Raw genomic sequence first — 26,373 nt, forward strand, 5'->3', positions numbered from 1 at the left:
CATTGGCCTTACGTAGATGTTAATATATCTATATCTTCTTTTTTTTTCGTAAAAGGTAATTGTATTAATTACGAAGAAGGTACAAGTTTGCACGATTACAAGATACACTATGGGTCTACCCCATCATGTGTAAAGAGGACACTATCTCTTTACAAGAACCAGATGACCTAAGAGGTACAAAGTCATGGCAAAGATGCAGAGGAAATTGCCATATGCCAGGGACGTAAGTCCTCCCGAGTGAGTATGTCAGAGTGCCGGAGAAGATCTATCTGCCAGTACAAGAGACCCTAAGCCTAGCAATATGCCGCTGAACATTATAGGCGGAATCAAAAAGAAAAGCATTCCGAACGGTCCAGTTATGCCAACAGCCCCAATATCGCAAAAAGTGAAACATGATCTTCATAAGTGGCTGTGTCGGTGTGGGGTATTTGGGCTGCACAAAACCCAATCAAACGGGCGTAGCGATAAACCAACCACCGCTCGCCAAATGGCTGACAAGAATGACCAGATTTTCTTAGCGATGGGACAAGAAATAAATCGGTGACGGGCGGATTCCACACTGGTGGTGCAAAAGAAACAGTTGTCGTTGGAGATTCGGTGCTTGGAAAGGGCTGAAGCAAGCGGAAGACCACCAATCATCATCCTCCAAAGAAAGACCTTATATTTGAAGGGTGTCTTGTTCAACCAGCCGTCCATCACAGTTGCCCTCCACCATGACCGGGATTTACGCAATCCCCATAGAGTATTAGCTTTAGTAACCAGCCATTGATGATCTTTAATCAGAAGATGATACACCTGGTTAGTTGAAGCCTTTTCTAAGTTCAGCCGGCCTGCCAAGTCCCAGTCCTGCCAGGGATGATCCGAAGCAAGGGCAGGAAAGGGGTGTCTGCTCTGGAGCACCATCAAAAGCTGTTCCCATAAATGCCTGTATCCAGGAGGGATCCTGAAAAGCCTCGTGGCTGTACGAAAGGATATCAAGACATTGCGACTGGCAAGGGTTTCATCCGTGACTGAAGTTAATCCCAAACGTGCCATGCAGTTGAATTTTGGTCGAAGCTCATGTTTACCTTCCAACTGCGAGACTGCCAATAATTCCAATTGAAAAGAATTAGTAGTCAGGCGATTCTCTGCTGGATGCCACTGAGCCTTCCAAAGGACCAGTCTCCAGGAACATACCAAATGGGAAAGCAATGATGAAGGACTGGAGAACCGAGAATCAGCATTAAGAACATGCCACCAAGAACTCCAGATTTGGGTATTACCATGCAGAAGCCCGTGGTCCTCTAGAAAATAACGGGCTATAATGACCCATGGATGACGATCCGAGCACATGGCGCGGAAAAGAGACCAACGGAGTGCCAACATATGAGTTTGCGCATCTAAAATAGCCCCTCCACCCATGCGTTTGGGGGTACACGCATGCGACCAAGAAATCCAGGAAATGCCTGCACGCAGGGAATCCTTCTTCCATAACATGAAACGAATAGACTGAGTAAGAGCATTCAGTGTAGTAGCAGTCCAGGGCAGCAATGGCAAGAAGTATGTGAGCATTGGCAACATAATTGTCTGGACTACTTTGAGGCGAACATGGAAGGGCCAGGCCTGAGACTTCCAATACAGAAACTTAGCCGACAGTTTCTGTGAAATCCACTGTAGCAGCTACTTTGGGGGAACATCAACGCCCAAAGGGTACCCAAGGTGCCTGACAATGGAGCCACAGGGAATAACCATACCTTGCCAGTCTAATGACTGCACATCCGACTCCGAGCAGCTGAGAATGTCCGATTTCAAAGCATTGATGCGAAGACCGGAAGCCTGACCAAAGAGAGTCCAAACATCTAATGCTTTGCGAAGGTTATCCTTGTCTGCACGCAGAATCATAAAGTTGTCATCAGCCAAGGATTGACTAATGAAGTGCAGTCCAGAAGGAAGCGACAATCCAGCCAATTGAGTAGAAGCTGCCATATGAGATAACATCGAAAGAATTGGATGAGTTGCAAGGGCAAAGAAGAGAGGACTCAAAGGGCACCCCTGTCTGACAGAGCGGGCAAGGACAAACGGCTCGGTAATGCCTCCATTCAGCATGACTCGCGAAGACACCCCAGCACTGATCGTGTAAATCAGACGAGACATCCGAGCGCCAAAGCCCATAATAGACATAAGTTCTGCAATGAAAGACCAATCCAGATAATCAAAAGCCTTTTCCAAGTCCAATTGAATCAGCACGACCTCCTGATTAGAATACTTTGCATAATCAATCGCCAGTTGCGCATTTAATACATTGTGTAGAATGTTTCAGCCCTTAATGAATCCATATTGGAGAGGATGCACAATGTCAGGAAGATGCTTGTGGAGCCGATTCGCCATTACTTTGGAAAAGATTTTATACATAGAACCCATCAAAGAAATTGGAAACAAATGTTTCAACATAGACGGCGAGGGAAAATTTTGGAAGCAGTTTAATAAGTCCTTCTTTCCAGGAGGAAGGCATGATCCCCGTTTCCCATACCTGCTGAAACAGAGCCTTCAATGGTTTCGCCAATTGGGTAGCAAAAACCTCAAAGAACTCATTGGCGAGACCATCCCAACCAGGACTTTTATCCTTGGGCAAGTGTAACAGAACATCCATAACCTCCGCCTCACAAATATCTGTCTCCATGGTAGCTTGCATGTCCTGCGGAACCTGATTGCGGACCAAATCATAAAAAACTGAATGGGCATGAGTAATTTGGCCTGAAGGGGGAGAAGTGGAACCAAGAAGATCGATGAAATAATTCCTACACATATTCACAATAGTCTGCGGATCAAGGACCATTTGACCTTCTGCATCCTGGAGTCTAGTCATATTCTCTCGCGCAGGAGTGGCATGGAGAGCTCGAAAGAACTTATGAGTCTGACAAGCATTATCTTGCAAAGTGTCCGTCAGATGTTGCAATTTGGCCTGCCGATAAGATTTCAACTGAAACTCTTTAATAAGACCAGTCACACGCATTGCCAGTGACAGCAGAAATTCATCATCTGGAGTGTCCACCAGTAGTGAACGAACCAAAGCCAACAAGTCCTCTGCTGCTTGTCGACGCCGGCGATAAAGAGATGCATGATGGATCCCATACTGCCGAGCAACCCGCTGCACATTAGAAAGCAATTGTTCAAATGAAGCAGTGCCCTGAGAGGAGAAGTCCAATAAGAATCTATCAATCAATTGCTGCATATAGCCCTGAAAGATTGCATGCTTCAAATAAGACGAGTTGAAACGCAAAGGAAGTCTCTCCAGAAATTGCTTATAAGGTGCAATGGGTTGTGCAAGCAGCTCAAGTTGTAGAGGGAAATGGTCCGACAAGGCATATTGCTGCAACACTTTCATTTCAAGCATCTCAGGAAGGAAATCATCATTCTGCATGATGTATATGCGGTCCAACCGCGACCATGTTGTTGCATACTGGGCAGAATGGTAAGTAAACGCTGTAGAAGAAGGGTGTAGCCAAGACCAGAGATCTTGCTTAAGAACAACAAGAGCCAACTCATGACACGTACGACTTTCCGGCGCGTCCATTACCGAATGCTCCGATGTGGACTGCGAAGAATCGACACACATATTGAAATCCCCCATAAAAAAACCCCGTCTGCCAGAGACAAGGAAGTCTGCAAGGTATGCCAAAGCTCCCGGCGAGATACAGGATCATTCGGAGCATAGAGCCCAAGTAACCATAAGATCTCTCCTTCGAATAAAATTTCAATCACCACAAAGCGGCCATGTACATCATTTTTAATAAGAGCAGGCTGTTGTTTTTGATGGACAATCATGAGCACACCAGAATAATGCATGGCATGTGTCCCTGCATAAAACAAACGAAAGCCATGGCAATCCAGCACTTTTCCTGCTTCTCCGTGACTCTTGTGCTCAACAGCACACAAAACATCCCACTGATTCTCATGCAAGACAGTCCACATGGCATGTTGCTTGTGGCGAGAACAAATTCCTCGCACATTCCACGTGGCTATTTTCATGTATATTCAAAAGAAAATCAGGTACGAGGCACGGCTTGCCTCGATTTGACCTTTTCTGCAAGAATGTCCAGGACTCCGTCATCCAAAAAATCAGCCAACACGGCAAAAGAGTTCGGGCGAGCAGATTTGGAGGTAGACGGCATATCCGCTGTCTTGGGGATGGAACAGGGATAACGACGATCCCATGGAGTAATGACGTTACCTCTAGTATCAAAAGCCAGCTTAGCAGGTGGACCCTTTGGACAATCCGAATACACTCGCCTTGTGGGCTATTGACGCGGAGCAGTGGAAACCATAGCAGGAGCAGAGTGTTCGGAAGACAACATCTCTCTCCTGCGCATATAAGTACGCATGGAATCTTGTGAGGCAGTCGGCACAGTATCCACCATGCCAGCAACAGGCCTGTTGCCTTTTTTCCCACGTACATCGACCCAGTCATTGGCACGGGAATCCAAACCCGAAACCTGTTGCTTACCTTTATCCAACACTTTAGATGGCTGGGTGGCATCCTGCGACGGAGCATCGCACACCATATCTTCCATGGGTAGCGCAACATGCTCAGGTTCTGAAGTGTGGGGCTTCTCTGGGCATTCTGCCATAAAATATCCCAATTTACCACACGAAAAGCAATGTCCTGCAAAGTTGCCCCATTTCAAACGAAAGTGTAAAGGATGCATGCCGGAGCAATTAAGACGTAACCATGCAGGCCTTTTCCTGGCAGTGTCCCATAGCATACACAAACGGTTACGATTGATAGCCCTCAGGCTTGGGGGGACCAGAATAGTGCCCACAGCGGCCATGGCGTCCTTTAACAATGGCCAATAAATAGCCGGACAGTTTTCCACTTCAACCCAGACAGGGCATTCACGTTGCAGCAACCACTGAAAATCCGTCATTGGGCGCCATGGCACAACATGGACCAAACGGCGATCTAAAAACAAAGGCAGTTTAGTCATGAGAGCAAGACGGTGCGTCCTTGATTTCAACAGCACCTCAAAAAAGCCTCGGGGCCCAACAAAAATCTCTTCCACACATTCCCCTTGTAACAGACTGTGCAACCGCTGGCGAATACGGAAAAGCTGTGGTATCCGACCAGTGAAGAAGGGAATCACGGCGCGTTCATAGAACACGGAAAAGGAGCGCAAGACATTTTTCGGGTCCACAGTGGCATCCAGAATATCTTCAGTGGGCAAAATCAGAAAAGACTTCCTAATTATGTTGAACATAATCGCCAAGCAGGGTGTTGGCAAACTCCCGCAAATGCTCCTAGTCAACCTCCTGAGAGTCCACAGAATCAGAAGCAACCTGAGCATAGGAACGATCCTGATGATCCATTGTCTCTTCCAAAGTATGCTTGGTGCGTTTGCCCGCAGGTTGGAAGTCAGGACCAGGGGGCATCTCTTCTGTGCACGGAACCATATCCTCTGGTTCCTCGGTATCAGAATCCGGACCAAGAGCTGCCACCGTTTGGTCTATAAAAGCCAGATCCAGGCCAGCCATATTGTATTACCGCGTATGCCAAGTGAAGAGCTGCAGTCTCTGTTTGACGCTATTTCTTTGTACAGATCAGTGGGCACTCTGGCCGAGACGCTCTCTCTCTGACAACCGACGGGCGTAGGGTTTCACAGCAGCTGGATGTCTCGGTAGAAAAGGACACGCACAGGCAGGCGGCGCCATGAACAGCAGCACAGACGAAAGCAACGAGGCGGCTGGTGACGTGGCAGCGTGATTGGGCAAAGGTTAGGATGTGACAGGCGGCGGCACACAGGACAGCAGGCGGGGCACGATACAGAGGGCGGAAGAGGAGACGAGGTCAGGAAGAGGTTAAGATGTGAAAGGCGGCGGGACACGGGACAGCAGGCGGGGCACGATACAGAGGGCGGAAGAGGAGAAGAGGGCGCTCTGACAGGCAGCGGGACACAGGAGCCGATGGCGCTCTGATAGGCGGCGGGACACGGGACAAAAGGCGGGAAACGTGGCGGTAGGCGGAATAGGGGACGTTGAGAAGCGGCGGGACACAGGAGCCGACGGCGCTTTCACAGGCGGCGGGACACGGGACAAAGGGCGGGAAACGTGACAGTAGGCGGAATAGGAAACGCCGGCGCTCCGGACTGGGACGAACGAAGACGAAGGGGCTGAAGTCTCTCTCTCTCTCTCTCTCCCCCCTAGCCTGTAAATTAACTGAATGGCTGAGATCCAATCCCCCCAAAAACGTTTTCTCCCCTCACTCTCCTCTCTCTCTCTCTCTTTTCGTAAAAGGTAATTGTATTAATTACGAAAAAAAATACAAGATTACTTGATTACAAGATACATGACGACAATCTAAGCCATCATGTGAAGAGGTTCTAAGTACTACAAGTTACAACGTCATGGCAAAGACGCGGAGGAAATTGCCATATGCCAGGGACGTAAGTCCTCCCTAGAGAGCAAATCAGAATGCTGGAGAAGATCTAACTGCCAATACAAGAGGCCCTTAAGCCTCGCAATATGCCGCTGAACATTACAGGTGGAGTCAAAAAGAAAAGCATTCCGAATGGTCCAGTTATGCCAACAGCCCCAATATCGAAGAAAGTGATACATGAGCTTCATATGTGGCTGTGCCGGAGTAGGGTATTTGGGCTGCCCAAAAACCCAATCAAAGGGGCGCAGGGTGAAACCAACCACCCCTTGCCAAACAGCCGACAAAAATAACCAGACTTTCTTAGCGATGGGGCAAGAAATAAATCGGTGGCGGGCGGATTCCACAGTAGTGGTGCAAAAGAAACAGGTGCCATTGGAGATTCGTCGCTTGGAAAGAGCTGAAGCAAGCGGAAGACCACCAATCATCACTCTCCAAAGAAAGACTTTATATTTAAAGGGTGTCTTGTTCAACCAGCCCTCCATCACAGTTGCCCTCCACCATGACCGGGATTTACGCAATCCCCATAAAGCATTCGCTTTAGTAACTAGCCATTGATGATCTTTAATCAGAAGATGATACACTTGGTTAGCAGAAGCTTTGCTTAAATTCAGCTGGCCTTGTAGGTCCCAATCCTTCCAGGGATAATCTAAAGCAAGGGCAAGAAAGGGTTGTCTGCTCTGGAGCATCCTCAAAAGCTGTTCCCATAAAGGCCTATATCCACGAGGGATCCTGAAAAGCCTCCTAGCTGTACGAAACGATATAAGCACATTGCGACTGGCAAGGGTGGCATCCGCAACCGAAGACAAGCCCAAACGTGCCATCCGGTTGAATTGTGGTCTAAGCTCATGTTTACCTTCCCATGAAAGTAAACGTGAGACTGCCAGCAATTCCAATTGAAAAGAGTTAGTAGCTAAGCGACCCTCCACTGGATGCCACTGAGCCTTCTGGAGGACCTGTTTCCAGGAACACACCAAATGAGTAAGCAGCGATGAAGAAGAACTGGAGAACCGCGAATCAGCATTAAGAACATGCCACCAAGAACTCCGGATTTGGGTATTGCCATGCAAAAGCCCATGGCCCTCCAAGAAATAACGGGCTATATCGACCCACGGATGATGATCCGAGCACATGGCGCGGAAAAGAGACCAACGGAGTGCCTACATGTGAGTTTGGGTATCTAAAATAGCTCCGCCACCCATGCGTTTGGGGATGCACGCATGCGACCAAGAGATCCAGGAAATACCTGCATGCAATGAGTTTTTCTTCCATAGCATGAAACGAATAGACTGAGTAAGAGCATTCAGAGTCGTAGTAGTCCAGGGCAACAATGGCAAGAAATATGTGAGCATTGGCAACATAATTGTCTGGGCTACTTTGAGGCGAACATGGAAGGGCCAGGCCTGAGACTTCCAATACATAAACTTAGCCACCATTTTCTGAGAAATCCACTGCAGAAGCTGCTTTGGGGGAACATCAACACCCAAAGGGTACCCAAGATGCCTGACAATGGAGCCACGAGGAACAACCAGACCTTGCCAGTCCAAGGACTGCAAATCCGACTCCGTGCAGCTTAGAATGGCTGATTTGAGCGCATTGATACGAAGGCCGGATGCCTAACCAAAGAGACCCCAAACATCCAATGCTTTTCGAAGGTTATCCTTGTCCGCACGCAAAATCATAAAGCTATCATCCGCCAGGGATTGGCTAATGAAGTGTTGTCCTGTAGGAAGCGACAGTCCGGCCAACTGAGAAGAGGCTACCATATGAGATAACATGGAAAGAACTGGATGTGTCGCAAGGGCAAAGAATAGAGGGTTCAAGGGGCACCCCTGTCTGACAGAGCGAGCAAGGACAAATGGCTCAGTAACACCTCCGTTCAGCATGACTCGCGAAGACGCCGCCGCGCTAATGGTGTAGATTAGACGAGACATCCGAGCACCAAAGCCCATAGTAGACATAAGTTCAGCAAACAACGAAAGACCAGTCCAGATAGTCAAAAGCCTTTTCCAGGTCCAGTTGAATCAGTACTACCTCCTGATTAGAATGCCTTGCATAATCAATTGCCAGTTGAGCATTCAATACATTGTGCAGAATATTTCGGCCCTTAATGAAACCATACTGGAGAGGGTGCACAATGGCAGGGAGATGCTTATGGAGCCGATTCGCCATTACTTTGGAAAAGATTTTGTACATTGAACCCATCAAAGAAATTGGGCGCCACTGTGTCAACTTAGATGGCGAAGGAACTTTTGGAAGCAGTTTAATAAGTCCTTCTTTCCATGAGGAAGGCATGATCCCCGTTTCCCACACCTGCTGAAACAAAGCCTGCAATGGTTTCGCCAGTTGGGTAGCAAAAGCTTCAAAGAACTCATTGGTGAGACCATCCCAACCCGGACTTTTATCCTTGGGCAAGTGTAACAAGACGTCCATAACCTCTGCCTCACAAATATCTGACTCCATAGTAGCTTGCATGTCCTGCGGAAGCTGATTGCGAACCAGGTCATAAAAAACCGAACGGGCTTGAGTAATTTGGGCTGAAGGTGGAGAAGTGGAACCGAGAAGGTCGCGGAAATAATTCCTGCACATATGCACAATAGTCTGTGGATCCAGGATAAGGTGGCCTTCTGCATCCTCGAGTCTGGTCATATTCTCTCGAGCAGGAGAGGCGTGGAGAGCTCGAAAGAACTTATGGGTCTGACATGCACTATCTTGCAAAGTCTCTGTCAGATGTTGCAATTTGGCCTGCTGATATGATTTCAACTGGAACTCTTTAATAAGATCAGCCACCCGCATGGCCAGTGCGAGCAGAAATGCATCATCCGGAGTGTCCACCAGCAGAGAATGAACCAAAACCAGCAGGTCCTCCGCTGCCTGGCGACGCCGCCGACAAAGAGAGGCATGATAGATCCCATACTGCCGAGCAACCCGCTGCACATTAGAGAGCAATCTTTCAAATGACGCAGTGCCCTGAGAGGAGAAGTCCAAGAAGAATCTGTCAATCAATTGCTGCATATAGCCCTGAAGAATTGCATGCTTCAAGTAAGACGAGTTGAAACGCAAAGGGAGTCTCTCCAGAAATTGCTTGAAAGGTGCAATGGGTTGTGCAAGCAACTCGAGCTGCAGAGGGAAATGGTCCGACAAGGCATATTGCTGCATGATATATATACGGTCCAACCGCGACCATGTTGTTGCATACCGGGCAGAATGGAAAGTAAACCCTGTAGAAGACGGGTGCAGCCAGGACCAGAGATCTTACTTAAGAACAGCAAGAGCCAACCCATGCCACATACGACTTTCCGGCGCATCCATTACCGAATGCTCCGATGTGGACTGGGAAGAATCAACACACATATTGAAATCCCCCATAAAGAAGCCCCGTCTGCCAAGTGACAAGGAGGTGTGCAAAGTCTGCCAAAGCTCTCGACGAGATAACGAATCATTCGGAGCATAGAGGCCAAGTAACCATAAGATTTCCCCTTCGAATAAAATTTCAATTACCAAAAAGCGGCCATGAACATCATTTTTAATAAGAACAGGCTGATATTTGTCATGTACAATCATGAGCACACCCGAATAGTGCATGGCCTGTGTCCCTGCATAGAACAAACGGAAGCCATGGCAATCCACAACTTTTCCGGCTTCACCGTGACTCTTGTGCTCAACAGCGCACAGGACATCCCACTGATTCTCATACAATGCAGTCCACATGGCATGTTGCTTGTGTGGAGAACAAATTCCTCGCACATTCCACGTGGCTATTTTCATGTGTATTCAAAACAAAATCAGATACGAGGCACAGCTTGCCTCGATTTGACTTTGTCGGCGAGAATGTCCAGGACTCCCTCATCCAAGAAATCCGCCAACACCGCAAAAGCGTTCTGAGGACCAGATTTGGAAGTAGACGGCATATCTGCTGGCTTGGGGTTGGAGCGAGGATAACGACGGTCCCATGGGGTAATGACGTTGCCTCTGGTATCAAAAGCCAGCTTAGCAGGTGGACCCTTTGGACGATCCGAATACATTTTCCTGGCGGGCTGAGGACGGGGGGCAGAGGAAACCATAGCAGGAGCAGAGCGCTCGGAAGACAACATTTCCTTCCTGCGCATATATGTACGCATGGAATCTTGTGAGGTAGTAGGCACAGTATTCTCCATGCCAGCAACAACCCTATTGCCTTTTTTTGCACGTACTTCAACCCAATCAGTGGCACGGGAATCCAAACCCAAAACCTGTTGTTTACCTTTTGCCAGAACTTGGGGCGGGTGGATAGTATCCAGCGACGGAGCATCACATACCATATCTTCCATGGGCGGCGCAACATGGCCAACATCTGAAGGGTGTTGCTGCTCCGGGCATTCGGCCATAAAATGCCCCAACTGTCCACAGGAAAAGCAATGTCCTGCAAAATTGCCCCATTTCAAACGAAAGTGTAACGGATGCATGCTCGAGCAATCGAGGCGTAACCAAGTAGGCCTTTCCCTTGCAGTGTCCCATAACATACACAAGCGGTTGCGATTCACAGCCCTGAGACTGGGAGGGACCAGAACAGTGCCCACAGCGGCCATAGCATCCTTCAATAGTGGCCAATAAACAGCCGGACAATTTTCCACTTCTACCCACACAGGGCATTCACGTTGCAGCAGACGCTGAAAATCTGCCATCGGGCGCCATGGAACCACATGAACCAACCAGCGGTCAAAAAACAAAGGCAGTTTAGACAGCAGAGCAGCACGGTGCATCTCAGATTTCAACAGGACCTCAAAAAAACCTCGGGACCCAACAAAAATCTCTTCAACACATTCCCCTTGTAGCAGACTGTGCAGCCACTGGCGAATACGGGAAAGCAGCGGGATTTGACCAGTGAAGAAGAGTATCACGGCGCGATCATAAAACACCGAAAAGGAGCGTAGGACAGTTTTTGGGTCCACGGTGGCTTCCAGAACATCGTCAGGTGCAGAGTCGGAAAAGACTTCCTGATTATGTTGAACATAATCGCCAAGCAGAGTGTTGGCAAATTCCAGCAAATGCTCCCAGTCAACATCTTGAGAGTCCACAGAATCCGAAGCAACCTGCGCATAGGAACGATCCTGATGAACACCTATCTCTTCCGAAGTATGCTTGGTATGTTTACCCGCAGGCTGGATGTCAGGACCGGGGGCATCTCTTCGGTGCACGGAACCATATCCTCAAGTGCCTCCGCATCAGAATCCGGGCCAAGTGCTGCCACCGTTTGGTCTATGAAATCCAGGTCCAAACCAGCCATCGTGTATCACGATCTGATCTCGAAGGAGGACTGACGCACAGTGCAGATCGCTGTCTGCTGAGTTAGAAATCTGCACCCCTGTAAGCTGGTTTCTCACACGGCGGAGAACGACCCTCTACTGTATCACAGAATTCTTTCTATTATGCCAGAAACCTAGAAGAGGTGAAGTCTGCAATGTAGCCGCCTGAGTGGTGGGGCAGAGTGCGCGCAGGACCTGACCAGGACGTCACACGAACAGGTTGCAGGCGTTGACGGGCAGAGGTCGCGAAAGGCAGGTACAGACGACAGGTGGCAGGCGTGCAGGGACAGAGCTCGCAGGAGGACAAGGCCAGAGCTCGCCGAAGGCAGAAACGGCACAGGCGAACACACAAAAGCAGGGACCCGCAATACCTGGTTCTGTCAACGCCCAGGAAAATAGGCCGGAGTGCAACGGCAGTATGGCGAAACGAGACGGGGGCTGCCGTCAAGCGTGGCGCAGCCCACCGACAGTAGCGGGACAGAAACAAGGGCGAGGCGGCGTCCGATCACGCTCCATCGCGTCGCGTCCACTCTCTCCTCTCTCTCTCTCTCTCTCTCTCTCTCTCTCTCTCTTTCCCTACCTCTCACTCTCATTCACAAATTGGAAGCACCAATTGGTAGCAAGGGGGGAGGGAGAAGAATAGTGTGTGTCTTGAAAGGGAGGGGGAAATTTCTCTCTCTCTCTCTCTCTCTCTCTCTCGTTAATATATATATATATATATATATATATATATATATATATATATATATATATATATATATATATATATATATATATATATATCTCTCTCTTTTTTTCATAATGGGTAATTCTTTTAATTACGAAAAAGAGTACAAGATAACAAGATTACAAAGTACAGTGGGGCTCTAGGCCATCATATATGAACCAAATCCAATGGATTCAGCAAGGGCAGGGGGACGAGAGTGCAAGAAGCACCCCAGGACTAGACAAACAACAAGGATCAACAGTGTGGATGAGATTTGGCCGCATGAGCCTGAGCCTTTGCTGCCAATGTCTCCAATACTCCATCTTCAAAGAAGTCTCCTAGCATAGCAAAGGGATTGGGTCTTTGATGCTTTGCCCACTTGGAGGGTCCTTTTTTTTTTGCAAGTAAAATGTGGCTGATTATATTACTCAAAAAGCTGATTACAACAGAGTGCTCATACTCAACAGACTAGATGGAGCTGAAGCAAAGTCACCAGTACATCATGTATACAAGCCTCTCAAGGCGGTCTAGGGGGGATGGGGGCAAGAAGCCATTGCGGGGGGGGGGGGGGGGGCGAGGTATATCACCAAATGGGGTTGCTTGCCTACATCACAAAGAATGGACTGTGGCTGCCCCAGGTACACATGAAGTGACCACGGTGCTCCTGACGAGCCCTGGACTCGCCCTGCACCTGATCCCACCGGCCGCGGAGGGAATGGATGATGGAGGTCCATTGCTGTGCTAAGGTCGCAAGTGCTGAAAGTCTCTCTCCGCCGAAAGCCACTGGCATTGCGCCTTCCAAATATGCCATCTAGTAAGACTCCCTATGATCTCCAATATCTCCGAGCGGTCTGTTGTGGGATCCAGTACTTGGCGGATGGGTAGAGCCTCGAGACCGACCACTGCGCATGACCCTGCCTCGATTATGAATATCGTGTCCTGCATCCCAACCTCATACAAAAGGTGACGGCCCTGGCTGACTGCTTGCCAACAAAAAGCTCCCCATGAGATACACCCAAGGCTGGGCGCTATACGTTGAAGGATACGGCATGCTCCTCTCCACACGAGCTGCGCCTCCTCACAAGACCAAAGGCAGTGCTTTGGGGTTTCCAGAGGCTGCTGTGTGCAGTACTTACAACCTCCCTCCTGCATCTGGGCAAGCGAGCTTCCCACCGCTCAGCCTCCATGTGCCACTAGCCATAAAAAATACGACACCCTCCTCGGTCTCCAGCTATCCCATAGGCAGTGCCAGAAGGTCCGTCGGAACGGCTCCGTGATGCTGTGCTCCGCCTAGTGCCTGCTACGTGACGACGCCCAGTCCATATCCTCCTGCATCAGTACATGTCTGCCAATCCTGACAGTATACTCTAGGAACCTAGGTGGCTTTTTGGCGACCGTAGAGGTCGGCCATAGCAACTCTCCTAGATCCACTCCAGCTTATCAAGTGGTCTGCCCTCCCAGATCCAAAGGCGCCTCTCCTTGAGCTCCTTCTAGAAAACATAGAGGTCCAATCGCCAAGTCTTCCCCTGAAGACCCACCACCCGAATCCTCCTCCACGAAAGGGTGGCAATCCCCTAATCCTGATGCCCTCTGTCAAGGGCCAGACGTCCCCCCTCCTGAATGGCGAAGGTCCCCTAGGGGGCGCCATCCACTCTACCTACCACCTGAAGAGGGATGCCTGCTGGAGAGAACCTAGCTGCCCATACCTCCCCGGGCTCTATTGGCTCTCGTATCGGGGGGACAAGCCACTTCGGAGGTATTGCTGCATCTATCTCTTTTCTCCTCAACTCCACTCCTCTCATGCAACCTGATACTCGCTGTAGCACCTCCTTGTCCTCCATCCTGTACACCTCCCGCCATGTCCTAATGAAACAAGCCGGGCCGGCCTCCCACCCAGCCCATTGGATGTGGGGGCGCTCACCTATCTGTGCCCCTTTCCTATCTTTGACCTGGAGGTTCCAGATCACCGGCTGATGGTCTATTTCCTCTTGACAACCTGGGGGGCTCTGGATTAGGGCCTTACGGAGGCCCTGCCACACGCGGAGTAGGCTCCGAAGGAAAGGTGATCTGGGGGCTGCCTGTGCCGGGGGCCACTCAATCACGTCCCTCGGCACTCTCCACTGTGGGGGGGCTCGAAAGATAATGCTCAAGTGCGGGACGTCGGCGCCAGCCCACCAGTTAATGTCCATCATGCAACCTGGCCACTGTTGTGCAAACAGTGCTAATCCTTCATCTCCCATCCATTGGAAGATGTGATCCGCCACTTGACTCTTTAACTCCTCCTCAATCTATGTAGTCCTCCACTCGTTTAAGTAAGATAACTGAAGAAAAAAGGCGTAGTTTGTGTCACGATTGTGGGAGAGAAGGAAGGAGTCTCACTTGTAGCTTTCTTACTTGCACAATGGGGGAATACACACACAAGTGGAGGCTGAAAACAGTTTTCCTCTTCTTAGTTGTGTAAGCCAAAAGAACTCAAGTACAAAAGAAATAGAAGAACCCTATATGTGGGTCTCAAACCAAACTCAACTAACTAAGGTGGCATACTAACTGAGCCACGAACTAGAGTAGATAAGGATAGCTGTCATCTAGCTATTATTCATGGGCGGTGTACCAACCGCATCTGCAGTTAATAAGTCGGTGACATAAATGCACAACGGTCACCCTGGCATATCACGAGTGGAGCTCGATATCTCAACACTCCCCTTGGAGCGCAACCCCAATTCCTGCATACCAAGCAGGTCTCTTAACTTGCGCAGCTTATCTGCGCCCAATGTCTTCGTGAATATGCCAGCTACTTGATCCTCTGTGCTGACATAAACTAGATCAGTAGCATTCAACATTGCTGTTTGCATTTTGGTCTCTTTGCCATCCACCACGACCTCTTTGGCTCCCCCTGCCTCTAGAGTTACCAAGTCCTCCTCCATAGGACTGGTTTTCTTGAGTTTGTTGCATATTCTGATTTCTATCACGGCCTCCAGATCGGCCTCCTCTACCTCTGCCTCTACCTTTTTCAGCATTTGAGTAGAAGACGGCTTCTTTTGAAGTTCCTCCTGAAGAAGATGCACCACCATTTCTCTGCTCCTCAGAAGCTAGAAGAGCAATCAACTCCTCAAAATCATGAAATCTTTCACGGACGGAAATGGATGTTCGGAACTGTGCATAATCCTTTCCTAGACCATTCAAGGTCACAGAAACTAAATCATCATCTCCCACTGGTGACCCAATGGAAGCAAGTGCATCTGCAATCTTCTTCACCTTCATGTGGTAGTCATTGATGCTCATAGTTTCTCTTTGCACGTTGTGCAACTCTTGCTTGAGCTGCATTTTCCTGGCTTGCGTATTTGTGCTATACATTTTTTACAAAGTATCCCATGCCTCCTTTGGCGTACTTGCATCGTGAATATGCACAATCATAGAGTCTGAAATACTGATAGACAGCCAGTACATAACTTTTTTGGCTCTCTTATGCCATCCTTTAAATGTCTGCATTTGTTGTTGATTGGGAACATCAGGAAGAACTGGTTCTTCTTCATTTCCTGCAACGATTTCCCAATATCCTTTTCCCATAAGAAAATTCGTCATTCTAAACTTCCATGCTTGGAAGTTGTTCTTGTCAAGCTTTTCAGTGACAATCTGTGAAAGAGAATCAGACGCCATTACAGAACACTGCAAAAACTTCTGTCACTGCAAAAAACACAGCTTCAGCCTCACAAGGGCAAATCTGCAAAACTGACGAAAGTGGTATTTGACCATACAGTCACTTCCTAGTGACGATTTTGCATCAACAGGCAACAAGGATGATTCTGTTACTCCCAATGTCTCTGCGCACAGGCATACGATGCAATTTCTACAGTAACTTTTCACCGACCTATAGAACAGTGGTCGCACAGCAAAAAACAGGGCCTTTTCTTGAGTGCGTGCGGAAAACTTCCGCCTCCAAAAGAGACCCCGAAATGGCCTCAAATCAAAAAAACAGGGAGACAAAGGGCTAAAGCCCCTATCCGCAACATATACTGCCCTCTTGCTACACCGCGAAGGGCATCTCAATTTGAGACAATGCACTCTTGCACTTTTCGGCTGTGCTACCTGCAGAGACTTGCTCCCAAACTCGAAAAATGAAAGCAATACTAGTCCTCTTACCAGAACGCCGCGAACTTGGTTTGCTTTCTTGAGCTCCTAACCACGAACCAGGCTCTGATACCATGTCACGATTGTGGGAGAGAAGGAAGGAGTCTCACTTGTAGCTTTCTTGCTTGCACAATGGGGGAATACACACACAGGTGGAGGCTGAAAACAGTTTTCCTCTTCTTAGTTGTGTAAGCCAAAAGAACTCAAGTACAAAAGAAATAGAAAAACCCTATATGTGGGTCTCAAACCAAACTCAACTAACTAAGGTGGCATACTAACTGAGCCACGAACTACAGTGGATAAGGATAGCTGTCATCTAGCTATTATTCATGGGCGGTGTACCAACCGCATCTACAGCTAACAAGTCGGTGACATAAATGCACAACGGTCACCCTGGCATATCACGAGTGGAGCTCGATATCTCAACAGATTGGTCCATCCGGTGGTGCTAGTAGGTGGACCTTGCCCCTCCTTGACTTACGAACCACGAAGATCCCCACCTCTAGAGGTAGTGGGAACTCTCCGCGCTCCGCAACTCGCAGGTAGGACCATGGGCCAATGCGGAAGAACTTTTGTAGCAGCAGCTGTGCCTGTCTTGGGAAAGTGTGGCGGGGGCGGATGAACTAGTGGTTGTGTGGGAGGGGGAAGACTGCTGGTGTGCAAAGGAGGTAGGTGTGTGTGGCTCATCACCTCCTGTGGGAGGAGGGGGGCTGGGTCTATCCAATCATTGCCATGGGAATCCAAACCTGAAACATCCAACAAATGCTCCCAATCAACATCCTGAGAATCCACAGAATCAGAGGCAACCTGAGCATAAGAATATTCCTTATGATCCATTGTCTCTTCCAAAGTATGCTTGGTGTGTTTGCCCGCAGGCTGGAAGTCAGGACCAGGAGGCATCTCCTCTGTGCAAGGAACCATATCCTCTGGTTCCTCTGTATCAGACTCTCTCTCTCTCTCTCTCTCATGTCCTTGCTAAGTGTACGCAAGGGAGACTACCATGTGCAATGCCACGAGTATGGTGGATTTAGAGATGACCACTCAAAAAAACCAAAAAGTGATAAATGCACACAAATGCATATTTACGGAACAAATGCCAATGCACCAGAGTTATGCGCAAGAGGCAATGCAGACATGATCATGCTAATGCAAAATGCTATGCAATAGTGCCACTTGGAAAGTGCCCTCATAGGGGAATTATTCACTTGCCTAAGTGCCCTTTTATAATTATCCTGATGATGAAGATGAAGATACAAAGTACAATATACAAAATTTCTAAAAAAAAGTTGCAAACATCCTGTCACCAAGAGAAGAAAGCTGGCCCCCTCAAACTGGAAGGGAAAGTTGGAGGAAATCATCCACTCATACCCTATGAACTCAGTCGCCCGTCATCGCTGACTGCCACCGTGTCTTTGGCTACCCCCCGTCTCTTCCGTTGACTTGTCGCAACGCCCCCCAGTGACCCAACCGTTTTGCCTGTATGTTCCCCTCCCACAACGCGCTGTACCTCTTCCCCCTGCTAGCTTGTCGCGCCATTGAGCTGCCTCCCACAGCACTGCCCACACCCATCAACCCCTCCCACCTTGGCTCTGCCAATAAAACCTCTCCCCGTCACCCCCCTCTTCCCTGGCTCCGCTCTGACGCCTAGTCCCCCTCCCCCAATCTTGCGATGTCTCCTAATCAGACGCCCAACCTGAGGCTTTTCTTTTGCCCCCCATTCTGCCCCCTCTGCGCTTCCCCAATCTGACGCCCAGCCCCCCCCACTCCCGCGCGGTCCCCCGTTCCATTCAACCGGCAGCTCTCGGCCCCTCACCCGCATGACTCTAGTCTAGAAACATCTCTCGTGATGCCCATTGCTTCCATCATCATCAAAAAACAGAATAGAAACCCCCCCCCCCCCCCCCCCCCCCCCCTTTCGGCAATTTCAACAGTGTGATCGGCATGTTTCTTAGTAGGGATGCGCAATGGAAACCTCTGGTCAGATGCCAGTGCATTCTGCGAGTGCCCCCTAGTCAAACACCTTGTGCATCATCCTCTCTGACGAACAACTCTTAGCCGTCTGTGCCACAGAGCTAGAGTTGAAAGAAATAGTGATCTTTGGTCAGGTCATTGGACGCTCCTCATCGAGGGCCCAACTTCAGGATTGGCTCCACTCCACGCTGCGACTTGGCACAAAGCAAATCACGGAGGCAATCCTCATGGGCCAAAGGATCTTGATGGTTCGACTCACCTCTGCGGACGCAGCTCGTGAGTTAGTGGAGAGCTCACCCTATGCCTCCACGAAGGGGGTCCTTTACATGGTTCTCTGGTATAGCGGCTTCACAGTGGAGACATTTGCACTCCATAACAAATTTCTCAAACATCCAATCACTTTACTTTTCCCCGGACTGGCGATATAGTACCGCCAGTTATTAGTGGAGGACTTTGGACTGCTCTTCGGCATAGTTCTTCCTGCCTCCTTCGCGGACGCAATGATAGCTGCAGGAGTCCCAAAGGTACAAGTGGTTGTGAAAGCCACAAAGAGTATACCAAAGTTCCTAGAGATTGAGGCAAGAGACCACTCCTTTAGGCAACAGACCATTGTGACTAGGTAACCAGACCAGTGCCTACGCTCCCACGACTTTGGGCATTAGGCAACAGATTGCAAGTGTTTCGGAGCCAAGGCAATTCCGCCGACAAGTCCGCAGGTGGACACTGACGACTTTACACGAGTCCAAAGACGACAGAGAGAGAGATGGCAGGGGGGCCGCAGCCAGGTCTTCAAACACAACCACGATAGCAGGCAGCAAGAGGGCGAGCAACGGCCCCTCGGCAAAGCACTCCGCAGCCCACCCCACCCGGCAGAACCGTAGTCCCCCACATCCACCACCCGTGCCACAAGCTACCTCACCTGAGATCCCACAGCCCCCACACCCACCCCTCCCCCCCCCACCTCCCATGGATCCCCCACTGACCCTGGCCCACAACACCCCCCCCCCCCCCCCCCCCCCATCTAGGGCCACCAGCTCCCCACACCTGCCATGTACCTCCGACCACCCCACCATACCTCGATCTTCTTCCCCCCCACCACCTCCCTAGCCGAGCACCCCCCTTGATCCACACCTAGTACAGGTGATCCCCCCTCCCCCCCCGCCTCCGCGGCCAACCCCCCTCCTCCCACAAGAGATGATGAGCCACACATGCCTACATCCTCCTCGCACTGGCAATCTTGCCCTCCCCACACAGCCACCAGCTTATCTGTCCCTGCCGCCCGTCACACTTTCTCGAGACAGGTGCAACTATTACCACATGAGTTCTTCCACAATGGCCCGTGGTCCTACTTGAGAGTTGCGGAGCATGGAGAGTTTCCACTACCTCTGGGGGTGGGGATCTTCATGATATGTAAGTCAAGGAGGGGCAAGGTCCATCTATTAGCACCACCGGATGGACCAAACTACACCTTCTTCCTTTAGTCCTCTTATCAGGAGATTGGACAACAACACAGATAGAGGAGGTGAAGAATCCGGTGGCAAACCACATCTCCCAGTGGATGGGAGAAGGACTAGCTCTGTTTGCACAACAATGGCTAGGTTTGCACAACAATGGCTAAGTTGATTGTTCGACAAGAGTTGCAGCCGCCCCTTGCTGGATACATATCCTACTTCTGCACGAGCACAAGCTCACCGCCGCCTAGGCCCATCGGGTAGGGAAGGTTCTCCCAGGCAAGTCACACACCTATTGGGAGTATGCCATCAGTGCCCACGGTAGGAGTGGAGGCGTATGCACCTCTATTGGCCCGAGCCTTACTGCCTGTGTACGGGATCATGGGGCGATTGTGGCAGGGAGGGTTCTTTGGATTAGGTTGGATATTGGGGACTCGTGCCTCGGAGTCCTCAATGTCTATGCCCCCATTGAGGTCAGGGCACGTAGCAGGTCTGGGTGGAGATTGTAGTAGGACTCCAAGAGGTGGACTCCTGGATTGTTGGAGGAGACTTCAACAACTTGGAGGCCTTAGAGGACTAGCAGGGTAGAGACAGAAACTACTAGGGCATGGTTGGGGAGGAGAGGAGGCATGGGAGGTCTTTCTACTGGCAGTAGGAGCTCGGGATGCTTGGGGATACAGTCTTGCCAGAGCGCTTGGACAGGTTCTATGTGGGGGAGTGAGGATGCTCTCGTGGAGGCCAGATAGGGCAGTTCGCTGGCACCAGTCTGTCTTCCCGGTCCTCTTGACACTTGATCCCCCAGCATCTTCCCTAGGTACACAATCCTGTCGGATCCCTGACTCGATCTACAGGGAAGGGAGGAGGTGAAGAGACATTTTGGGCAGATTTGGACTAGGAAATGGGGCAGGAAGGACTGGATTGCAGAGGAGGTCGCAAAGGTCCTAAAGCCGAGTTGAGCACGATTTGCCAAGAGGCAGCCCTACAGGCCAAGTAACAAAGCTGGGAGGAGGAGAGAGCACTCCGGTGGGACCTAGCAGCCACACAAAGATTATTATAGGAGACACTAGAGGATCCCATCCTCCACGCACAGGAGCCATCGCTCGAACTTCTCATTCCGCACCTTAGCAGCCTTCTAGGCGTGGAAGGGGGACACGATGTGCAGGGAGTTTTTTCAGGCACACCAGCCCCGCACCTTAGGAGAGTAGATATGCAGCCTTCGGGATCAATATGGGAGGATTCGCTCTAACCAGACGAGGTGATAGAGATTGCCACCGACTACTAAAGACGCCTTTTCGAGCAGGAGACAACCTCAGCCAGAGGACAGTGTTGCGGACAACAAGACTGGGATCACATCCCATCCCTTGTCACACAGGAGATGGGAGGCTCCCTCCTAGACCCCTTCACAAAGAAGGAATTAGAGGAGACTTTCCACACATAGGACGGGCAGAAATGCCCACAAGAGATGGCCTTTCTAAAGCCTTCTTCACTACCTACTGGGAGGTGGTGAAGGACCCCTTACTAATGGCCTTCCAGGAGATTTTCACTTCAGGACAGATGCCAAGGAGTCTTTCGGCAAGCCTCATCAGTCTTCTTCCCAAAGGGGGAGACCGGTTCTAGCTTTTCCCGTGGAGACCGATCACTTTATTGTCAGTGGCCTATAAGGCACTGGCAAAGATGATTGGTAGGCGACTAGGTGCTGTGCTTCCAGACATCATTCGTGACACACAAACAAGCTTTGTCTAGGATGATAGGAGCATCCTAGACAATGTATTCACCTTCTTTGAGGTGACAGAGTGGGGTCAGCATAGTGGGCAAGGATTGGCCGTACTACTTCTGGATTTCGAGAAAGCCTACGACAGGGTGGATTGGGATTTCCTAGAGGGCACCATGGTGAGGCTGGGCTTCCCCCAGGCATGGATCTGCAAGGTCTCTACACTTTACAGATCGGCTACCAGCAAGGTTCTCATAGGCGGCAGGCAAGGAGAGGAGTTTCGATTGGAGAGATTGGTCCGGCAGGGCTGCCCCCTGGCCCTGTACCTGTTCTTACTCTTTGTAGAGGCGATGTCTCACTTCCTCAGTCACGCGTGAGCGGTTTATGTAGCCTCCGACTTCCAGTGAGATAGGAGACGGAGTTGTTAGACTCAGAGTATGTAGATGACACAACACACTACATAGAGGACGATGAGTTGATGCTAAAGAGAGTGAGACTGGCTCTTGATGTGTTTTGTACTGCAACGGGAGCGAAAATCAATTGGCGAAAGTCAGTTGGTTTCCTCACAAACCCGAACTCTAGTACGGAGTGGGGCGTCCACTTCGGATTTAGATGGGTGAGCATAGGGCACACTGTCTGTTACCTAGGGTTCGAGGTGGGACTCAACATCACCCGCGATTCTTCCTGTTCTCGACTCTATTCGGAGGAAGCTGACCTACTGGAGTATTGATCGCCTATCCCTAGTAGCCGAACCTTGGGGTGAACCAGGTTCTCCTAGCGACGGCCTGGTACATCGCCTCGTGTTGTTGCTTCTCCTCATCATGTGTAGTGCAACTTCACCGCCTAGTGTGGAACTTCCTTTGTTTTGGGTTAGACGGTTCCAAGGATTCCCAGGACAAGGTGGCATGGGCGACCATCATCCGGCATTGGTCAGAGGGAGGGCTTGGAACCATAGACTCAGAGTATCAGAGTATGGCCCTCTTGGGCAAGCTAGTAGTCCACGGCCTCACACCAGGAGGGCAAACGTAGAAGGTCCTATTCCAGGAGGGTCTTCAGGATTGTAGACCGAGGCTTGGTGGAGAATGGAGGCCGTCCCTGAGATGGATCTTCACGACAGTCCAGATCAGTGCCCCCCCCCAGATCCCCCTTCCTACGCAGCTTGCTCTGTGTGTGGCAAGGCTTCCGTAAGGCCCTAATCCAGAGCCCCCTAGGTTGCCAGGAGGAGATAGACCATTAGCCGGTTATCCGGAACCCCCAGGTTAAAGTTTAGGAAGGGACACAGATTGGCGAGCGGCCCCACATCCAATGGGCTGGTTGGGAGGCCAGCCCGGCTCGTACCATCAGGACATGGTAGGAGATGTACAAGATGGTGGAGGAGAAGGTGCTACAACGAGTATTAGGATGCCAGAGAGGAGTGGAGTTGAGGAGAAGGGAGATAAACCCAGCAATACCTCAGGAGTGGCTTGATCAACCCGATACGAGAGCCGATAGAGCCCGAGAAGGTATGGGCCGCTAGGTTGTCACCAGCAAGTATCCCCCTACAGGTGGCAGGTAGAGTGGGCGGCGCTCCACCTAGGACCTTCCTCACCATGCAGGAGGGGGGGCGTCTCGCCCTTGACAAAGGGCAACAAGATGAGGGGATAATTATTCTTTCATGGAGGAGGATTCTGGTGATTGGCCTTCAAGGAAGACATAGCGAGTGGACCCTTATGTCTTCTAAAAGGAGCTCAGGAAGTGGTGCCTTTAGATCTGGGAGGGCAGGCCACTTGATGAGCTGGAGTGGGATTCGGGGAGAGTGGCTATGGCCGGCCACTGTGGTCGCCAAAAAGCCACCGAGGTTCCTAGAGTACACCGCCAGGATTGGCAGACATGTACTGATGTAGGAGGACATGGATTGGTCACCATCACGTAGTATGTACTGGGCGGAGTGCAACTTCAGGAGCACACCGCCAGGATTGGCAGACACGTACTGATGCAGGAGGACATGGATTGGTCACCATCACATAGGAGGCACTGGGCGGAGCACAGCATCACGGAGTCTTTCCGACGGACCTTCTGGCGGCATTATGGGATAGCTGAAGGCCGAGGAGGGTATCGTATTTCTTATGGCTGGTGGCACATGGAGGCTTGGCGGTGGGAAGTTGGCTAGCCCAGATGTAGAAGGGCGGTTGTAAGCACTGCACACAGCAGCCTCTGGAAACCCCAAAGCACTGCCTTTGGTCGTGTGAGGCGGCGCAACTCGTGTGGAGAGGAGTATGCCGCATCCTTCGCCGTATTGCACCCAGCCTTGGATGTATCTCATGGGGAGATTCACATAGTCAACCAGGGCCATCACCTTCTGTATGAGGCCAAGATACCGGACACGATATTCATTATTGAGGCAGGGTTGCGCACAATGGTCGGTTTGGAGGCCCTACCCATCCGCCAGGTACTGGAGCCCATAGTAGACCGCTCTCAGGTTTGGGAGATCATAGGGAGTATTAGTGGATGGCATATCTAGAAGGCGCGATGTTAGGATGCTTTTGGCAGAGAGAGACTTTCAGTACAGGCGACCTTAGCAAAGCTTTGGACCTCCATCATCCACTCCCTCCGCGGTCAATGGGACTAGGTGCAGAGTGAGTCCAGGGCTCGTCAAGAGCTCCGTTGTCATTTCATGCGCACTTGGGGCGGCCAGGACCTGTTTTTCATGATGCAGGCAAGCAGCCCCAGATGGCGATACACCTCCCCTCCATGGCTTCTTGCTCCTATCCTTCCTAGACTGCTACATCAGCTCCCCAGCTAGTCTGTTGAGCATGAGCACTTGTATTTAGGTTTTTTTCTAAAGTAATATAATTAGCCACACTTTATTTGCAAAAAAAAAGGAAATCACCCACTCCCTATCAATTTGAAGAAGTAGGAGAGGATGCACACAAGCCGATCCTGGAAAGAAACTCCAGCATCAGCTGATTGACCGCCTTGGTGAATATGTCTGCAAAGTTGTCGGATCAAGGCACAAACTCTAGGCATATGGTGCCTAGCTCAACATGCTCTCTCATGAAGTGGAAGTGGACCCCCATATGTCGCATCCGTGGTGTAATGATCGGATTGCCCACAAGGGCAATGGCACTTTGATTGTCACAATAGACAACGGTTGGAAACGAGGATTTGTGGCAAGGCCCTTTTTAGCTATGGGTGGGGCAGCTAGGGACTTGGATGAGTGTATGCAAGAGATCAACTCTTTTTTCAAAGAGGAGGCTAGCAGTAGAAGAGAGGGTCTCTTGAAGAGAGGGAGCCCTACTAGAGCTTCATTGGCAGCACTTCGAAGAGAGGAGGAAAGACAACTAGAGCTTCATTGGCAGCACTTCGAAGAGAGGAAAGACAACTAGATTTTCTCTCATGTCTTGTAATAGACTTTACATTTTGTTGTATATTTTGTGCTTTGGAACTCCTCATCTAAGCAGATGCCAATGTGATTGTCACAATAGACAACAGTCAGAAACGAGGATTTGTGGCAAGGCCCTTTTTAGCTATGGGTGGGGCAGCTAGGGACTTGGATGAGTGCATGCAAGAGATCGACTCTTTTTTCAAAGAGGAGGCTAGGAGTAGAAGAGAGGGTCTCTTGAAGAGAGGGAGCCCTGCTAGAGCTTCATTGGCAGCACTTTGAAGAGAGGAGGAAAGACAACTGGCTTTTCTCTCATGTCTTGTAATAGACTTTACATTTTGTTGTATATTTTGTGCTTTGGAACTCCTCATCTAAGCAAATGCCAATGTGAATCTCAACTTTGGATAATTCTAATATTCTTCACTTTGGTTTGTTTATTTGTTTGGTGTTTTCCAGTAAGAATACCTTTCATCAGATATTGCTGAAATGAAAACATGGTGTTACTGTAAACTAAATCAAGTTTTATTTGCCAATTTATTTTTATATAAATTCCTACTCGAACAACAGGTAAAGCCTATGGCCAAATCAAGTTCCTATTCTGAAGAACAAAGACTCCATACAAGTTCTCAGGTTCCAATTTCTTTTTTTTAATGAATTTCTAACACCAATTTGTAGTAGTATAACTCTGCCACTCAAAGATCATGTATTTTTGCTGGTGGTTGCAGGTTGAAACTCAATGTGGTGTGGCAAATGCAGCACATGTAAAATATTTCAGATTTCCATTCAGTTTTTAATGTGATAGGCTTTTCAATATTGTGTTCGAAGTGTTGCTCCATAATTATTTCCAAAGAAGTGCAAGTGTGCCTTTAAAGTGCATAAATTTTGTTCTTTCGCTCTTTTAGACTGAAAATCTTTAATAAAAATATAAATGTTTTGATGGAGCATTCAGAATCACTTATATTGGAATGCGGGGTAAGTGGAATCAGCTTACCTTCATCCTTAGGGAGGACAATTGTCTTGCCAACAGCCCAAGGGATACCCGACACTGCCACAAGGTATGATCAATCCCTGCCATCCCAGGTACCAAAAATCTGGTTCAATGCAGCTGACAAGAGAGGACTTCACAGCATTGGCATGAAGATTGGAAGCATGACCAAAGAGATCCCAAACATCCAATGCCTTACGAATATTGTCTCTTTCTGCATTAAGGATCATGAAAGTGTTATCAGCCAAAGACTTAGCAATAAGATATTGTCCAAAAGGAAGGAACAAACCAAACAGCTGCCTAATGGCCATCATATGAGATAACATAGTAAGGACTAGATGAGTTGCCAAAGAAAAAAATAAAGGAGCT

The 26,373-nt window shown here is 49.6% G+C and overlaps 1 protein-coding gene across 4 annotated transcripts in view; it reads left to right on the plus strand.

Moving 5' to 3' along the window:
* LOC148010678 (uncharacterized) overlaps positions 1-26,373 on the plus strand; it is a 304,057-nt gene that overhangs the window by 115,441 nt on the left and 162,243 nt on the right. For all 4 annotated transcript variants that reach the window (XM_087672005.1, XM_087672007.1, XM_087672006.1 and 1 more), the window contains exons 7-8: positions 25,587-25,649; positions 25,745-25,780. In XM_087672005.1, coding sequence (XP_087528131.1) covers positions 25,587-25,649; positions 25,745-25,780 — 99 coding nt within the window. The remainder of the gene's footprint in view (positions 1-25,586; positions 25,650-25,744; positions 25,781-26,373) is intronic.

This window comes from Lygodium microphyllum, chromosome 29 (assembly GCF_053477565.2).
Source record: "Lygodium microphyllum isolate KBCC chromosome 29, Lygodium_microphyllum_v1.1.10, whole genome shotgun sequence".
Taxonomy (NCBI): domain Eukaryota; kingdom Viridiplantae; phylum Streptophyta; class Polypodiopsida; order Schizaeales; family Lygodiaceae; genus Lygodium; species Lygodium microphyllum.